Here is a 6,473-nt window from a genome sequence, read left to right on the forward strand (position 1 = left end):
GGCAAATGGCTCTATGCTACAGATTTTCCAAAGGTAAAAGAGAGGAAAACAAGTATCCAACATACCTCAGAGGGACACAGACAGAATAGAATAAAAAAATACACATAAATCCTTGCAATACTTAAGAGTAAAGGTACCACAAGAAACCAAGTTATTTTTCTTAGTTTCACGATAACATCAGTAATCAGCAAATATGCATTAGGAGCCAAACATTCTAGACACTATGGGATCACAACAGAGTAAGACATGATTTCTGCTAGTCCTTGTTTTATAGGATTTAACAGGCAAGATCATTTTGAGTGGTAAACAGAGATTATTTAATAGAACGTCAAAATGGTAAAGTACATTAGAGTTCATATGGTCCAACATTTGTAAATAGAAAAAGAGATCCAAAAGGGGAAGTAAGTCTCAGGAAGAGTATTGTTAACAGAGAAACACTTATCTTCAAAGAAAAGGCCTGGAGTCTGGGTTTGAACATCTTAGTTGAAGAGGTTCCCATCTGTGTGACCTGGGGCTAGACTCTTAGCTTCTCTGGAATAATTTCCTTCTGTCTAAAATGTTGATAAAACTTACTTTAAGGGGCTGTTGTGACGATTAAGTTAAGATCATGCATGTAAAACTTGAACCTGTGCCTTGCTAAGCATCACAAGTCAACTATTATTATTGTTACCTCTGTAGGAGAAAGATCTTTTTTGGCTCTTTTTCTACAAGAAAAAACTGTTCTTTCTCTGGTGAGACCCCATTCACAAGGTCGAAGTAGGACAGAAAGTGCTTTCAACTGCTCGGAGATGGGCGCTGCAGGAGCAAGAACCCAGCCATCCAGGGCGGCAGAGCACAGCCCCCCTCGGCAAAACCCATCTTCCATTTCCTCTCCTTCCTTTTCGGGAAAACCAAGCTCCCCCCACGCGTTCTGTAATCTTATTTTCCTGCCTCACCAAGTCGCTGGCCCCTCTCTGGCTGCTCTGTGTGTTCTCTCGGTCGTGCGGGCCCCGCAGCAGCGAGGCAGCCGGGACTGGCGTGTCGCTCCCTCCACGCCCCATTCTTCCCTCTGGTTCCAACCGGCCGCAGCTGCGTTCTGAAGCCCGGGCTCCCGCGGGCATTGACGCGCTGGGGGAGGAGCGGTTTCTTGCTGCGCGCCTCTCAGGAGCATTACGGCAGGGCTCGTTCCCGGCTCTCCGGCCGCCAGCCCCAGCCTCCCCGGTCCGGAGCTGGGACTGGCGGAGGCCGCGAGGGAGGGAGCGTGAGCGAGGAGGCACGCGCCCGCCCGTCCGCGCCCAGACCGCCGCCGCCGCCGCCTTAGCAGCCATGGCCGAGCGCCGCGCCTTTGCCCAGAAGATCAGCAGGTAAATCTCAGGCGCGGGGCGCGCCGCCTCAGCGGGAGGAAGAGCCGGGAGTCCTCCCGGGCCCGGCCTAGGAGACGGGTGGGTGTGGCGACGCGGGCGCGGGGATCCGGCGGCCTGGTCCGCGGCTGGGCGGAGGGGGGTCGCGGCTGTGGCGGGCGCCGCCGAGGCCTCGCGCCGCCCTCCAACCCGGGCTCTCAGCCCGCACCCGCCGCCGATCCTCGCCTCGGGGCGCGGGGAGCCCCGCACGCCGGCGCGCCCGCCTCTGCCAGCTCCTCGGCGGCCCGGGCCTGGAGTTTCGCGGCGGCTTACTGCAGGGCGGGTGGGGGAGCTCGCCGGCCGGCCGATCAGCGCTCCCCAAATTCTTTGTGTCCCCACCCCCGAGCTGCCTGGGGCCGCCGCGGCGTCTAACTCCCCCTCTCTCCCCGCCCACCCCCTTTTGCCCCCAGGAGGGTGCGGGGGTCCGCCCTCTTCTCCACCCCAACAAAAGGTTCCGCGCGCGGCGGGCTCGGGGCTGGTGGGAGGCCGCCCCTTCTTACGCCTCCCACCCTTCCGGAGAAATCTGACAGGATTCCTCTTTGCAACCTAGGGACCATTCAAAGTGGGCTTGTGCACCCAGAATCTAAAACGTATAGGCACAATGAAAAGTTGAGAGCTTGTGGTCTGCACCTCGGGTGTGCAGCTGCCGAATCTTGGGCGAATTGTAGGCTGAAGCTTCATCTTAGTAGCATGTGAATTTAAATGTGTGCCTGTTTCTCATGGCACCAGACGAAGATGGATGATAGGCAGTGTTCTTTTTACACTGGCCGTTTGGCTCATATTTTAGGAGTCTGGAAGTAAGCATGTGATCATGGTTGAGGTTTCCGAACCTTTTACCAGCCTGTGGCGGGTAGGATGCCAGAACCAAAAATTGAAATACGGCGGGGGATTTTAATATCTGTAGAATTTCATTGTGAAATATACTAATGTGTAAAACACTAGACAGTGTTGGTTCTATTATGATGTCCCAAGAAAAGAAAGAAACATTCGAATGCATTACTTTTTTTGACAATTTTATTTCTGTGGTTCTGGATCTTTTTAGTTTGCTGATCTTAACGATTTTTGGACCGACCAGACAGGTCTTTTCTTAACTGCCTGAACTTCCATAGGGTTACTCTGTTTTGGCACGTTTTTCATTTAAAACTAACATCTTTTTGATTTAAGCTTTGTGCGTAATTATTCTTTTGCGCTTTAAAACACATTTCATTTTAAGAGGCAAAATAAAAAGTGTGTAAGAACATGTGCTCTGGTGTCGGACTATTATGCCATGGGTTCAAATCCTGACTTACTTTCTAACTTGGCACTCTAATCAAATTGTTTAAGCTCTTTTAAGTTACAGTTTTGGCATCTGGAAAATGGGTACAGTAACAGTACCCAGCTCATAGCACTGTGAATATTAAGTGGCATACTTTGTGTAAAGTGTTTAGCATGGTGCATGGCCTTTAGTAACTATGATTGAACACTGAACAATAATTAGTATATCCTTAGAGTTAATAGGAAATTATTACTTTTGTTCTTTTTAATTTTTTTGTGAAATAACTGGGTCTTGTTTGTGAAGGCAATATCCCTAAAAATGTATTGCTTGACATATATACTTAGTATTCATTTCTCTTTAATAGAACCAAGTTTCACTGAGAATATTTATTGATCAGGAAATTGCCCACTAGGGAGTTAGATATGAAATATATACAATATCTGTTCTCCATTCATGGAGTTTGTGCTGAGATGAGAGGACAAAATACAAGAAAAAAAGGAAGTTTCACAAAACAACAAAAATTCAAATTAATGTAGCCTTGTAGAGTTGTCACATTAAGTAAGGCAGTGGAAATGAGACATGCATTGATTGGAGAGATACTTAGGTGATTGGTTATTGATTGGGTACAGAAGATGAGGATGACTGACGAGTCTGGGATGACATACAAGTTTCTGACTTGGACAGTCAGGTGGATGATGGAGGCAGTCATTGAGGTAAGGGAGTACAAGAGGAAGATGGGATTTGAGGGTGGGAAACAAGATGGGAAGAGATGATGATTCAGTTTTGGACCTATTGATTTTGAGGTGCTCCTGGAGCATTTAAGGAGAGATATTTATTAGGTTGTTGGTGATGTTGAGGATGCAGGAGATTGGGCTAGATGTCTAGATTGGGGAATCAGCAAATACATTGTAATTGAAGCCAGAGGAGTAGATGAGATAGTATTGGAGGAATGTGCAGATTAATTTGAAGGGAAGACTGAGGACAGAACTGTTATAGATGATGAATTATTATCTGCTTATTGTGACTGAAAGGTACTTTCATTCTTGTTACTAAATATGGTCAAATAACACTTCTGAATAAATTCTTGTTCTGTTGATTAGTTTCCTACTAGAGGAAGTATATATAGCACATACTCTGGAGATAAACTTCCTAGGTTTGACATCCCAGCACTGGCCTGCATTGAATAAACTTGGGCAAGTTACTTCACCTTACTTCTTCATTTTCCCTATCTATAAACTGGGGATAATAGTAGGACCTACCTTATAGGGTTGTTGTAAGAATTAAATAAATCAGGGGCGCCTGGGTGACTCAAGTCGGTTGAGCGTCCGACTTCAGCTCAGGTCATGATTTCTCAGTTCATGAGTTCGAGCTCCGTGTTGGGCTCTGTGCTGACAGCTCAGAGCCTGCAGCCTGCTTCGGATTCTGTGTCTCCCTCTATCTCTGCCCCTTCCCTGCTCATGCTCTGTCTCTCTCTGTCTCTAAAAAATGAATAAACGTTAAAAAAAAAAAAAAAGAATTAAACAGATCAGTACCTGTATGGTGCTTAGAACACAGCTTTCTACATAATAAGTGCCCAGCATCAATTATTTTTTATTATTATAATATTCATAATGTGATGTTGGACCTTTTCTTGGGAGTGATAAGTCATTTTGTGATGTGCATATATGAAATTTGTTGCTCTGTGAAAAGCCTGTTGCTATTCGAAGCCTTCTTTTTCTTCTGTTTAAAGCTTTATGATTGTTCCAAAATCTTTACTTTAAAAAGAATTATACTGATTTCTTTTCTGGTTCAGTCATTTCCTAACCCTTTGCATTTAGTGCTGTTATTTCTTGAGGCTGTGATTTTGCGATTTCTGAAAGCTCTTTATTCTTTATCACTGATTGTACTACTTTACTCAGCTCATTATAGAAAAGCAGCATGTATATTTTGTTCATATCAATTATTGCCTCTTGTCTGTTCTCCCTGCTTTTGGAGGGCAAGGCATATACATTGTTCATTACTCCCCTTATAATCACCCCCTAGCATATAATTTTGTGGAATGTTGACTGTAGATTAATGATCTAGGCTTTTGTTTGGATTATTTTGTTCTGTTACTTGATACTCAGCAGTAATAATGAACATTTGGATATACTTAAAGCACTTATTACTATATTCTCATCTTTATTACCCAGAGAAGGGGAAAGAACATAGTGAAGAACATAGCAGGTCAGTCACATTGTACAGGTTCAAATTCTGCATATACCACAGAATAGCTATGTAATTCTGGGCAGTTGATCTAACTTCCTTGTCTTGGTTTTCTTTCCAGTAAAATGGGGATAAAAGCCTCCATGGGGTTATCATGAAGATTAAGTGAGTTAATACATACAAAACACTTAGAACTGTGACTGAAACATTATAAGCATTAAAAAATGTTAGCTGCTGCTATTGTTATTCCTATATCATTTACAGTTATTATGATTCCCATAATCCAGACAAAGAATTGAGGCCTACATAGCATGAAATTATTTGCCTGAATTGGGATTCAAACCCTAATCCTCTGATTTCAGATTACACTTTTTTTAATTGACTGTATTTTCTTTCTGCAAAATGTTTTCTATGATACTTCCAGATTTTCAAACAGTGCTACAGTTAGCATCCCCAAAGTTACCCTTACCTACTTCATCTTTCCTTTGTTAATTTGTTACCATTTTGCTGCCTAAGAAGCAGACTTTGAAAGGCTTTCATCAGATCTTTATTTTTGAGGAAAATCCTACAGGAGTAGTATTTCCTGGATATAGGCTTATTTATAACCTCATTTTTTTGTTTTTTTTTTTTTTGTTTTGAATCTGTTCATAACTTTGGCTGTATAGGCCCAATCTTTCAGTCTACTTTGTTCAGTTCATTCTCACAGTCCTGATCAAAGAAATTCTTTCCACATAATACCAACTACTTCAATGCTGCCTTTTTTTTTATCACTTTGGACACGTATACCTCCCTGGCCTTTTGTTGTACTCATCTTACAAAATCTGTTTTTTTTTTTTAATTTTTTTTTTTTTAACGTTTATTTATTTTTGAGACAGAGAGAGACAGAGCATGAACGGGGGAGGGTCAGAGAGAGGGAGACACAGAATCTGAAACAGGCTCCAGGCTCCGAGCTGTCAGCACAGAGCCCGACGCGGGGCTCGAAATCACGGACCGCGAGATCGTGACCTGAGCCGAAGTCGCCCACTTAACCGACTGAGCCACCCGGGTGCCCCTCATCTTACAAAATCTTAATGCTGAATGTCTAACCTCTTTCTTTTTTTAAAATATATATTTTTTTAATGTTTATTTTTTGAGAGACAGAGCATGAGTGGGGGAGGGGCAGAGAGAGAGGGAGACACAGAATCCTAAGGAGGCTCCAGGCTCTGAGCTGTCAGCACAGAGCCCCACATGGGACTCAAACCCAGGAACCGTAAGATCATGACCTGAACCGAAGTTGGACGTGTAACCGTAACTGACTGAGCCATCCAGGCACCTCTCAGTGTCTAACCTCTTTCTTGCCCCTTAGTTGCATATTAGTGTTAGAGGCAGAGCAGAACAGTGCAGAATTGATCTTTTATTAATGAATGTCTTCTCATTTGAAATGAGGTTTACTCTAAATCCTTTCTCTTATTAATGTCTGTTTCCCTACCCCCATCTCTTGCTGAAAAGTTCAAGACCATCTAACATGAGTCCGTTATAACCTCAGCATGCTACTGTTCCTATATGTCATTAAACCATCTTTCTTATGAGCTTGAAGGTGTGCCTTCCCTAAAGTTTACCTCGTGTTTTGTCCTTTGAACCCCATACCTTGCCACCTCTCTCAGAATCTTTTTTTT

The 6,473-nt window shown here is 43.8% G+C and overlaps 1 protein-coding gene across 15 annotated transcripts in view; it reads left to right on the plus strand.

The window, feature by feature from the left end:
• Window positions 1-1,200: 1,200 nt before the first annotated feature.
• Window positions 1,201-6,473, plus strand: part of DOCK7 (dedicator of cytokinesis 7) — a 234,727-nt gene continuing 229,454 nt past the window's right edge. For all 15 annotated transcript variants that reach the window (XM_078451829.2, XM_078451830.2, XM_078451831.2 and 12 more), the window contains exon 1: window positions 1,201-1,343. In XM_078451829.2, the coding sequence (XP_078307955.1) occupies window positions 1,306-1,343 (38 nt within the window). In that variant the 5' untranslated portion in view covers window positions 1,201-1,305. The remainder of the gene's footprint in view (window positions 1,344-6,473) is intronic.

This window comes from Panthera onca, chromosome C1 (genome assembly GCF_046562875.1).
Source record: "Panthera onca isolate mPanOnc1 chromosome C1, mPanOnc1 haplotype 2, whole genome shotgun sequence".
Taxonomy (NCBI): Eukaryota; Metazoa; Chordata; class Mammalia; order Carnivora; family Felidae; genus Panthera; species Panthera onca.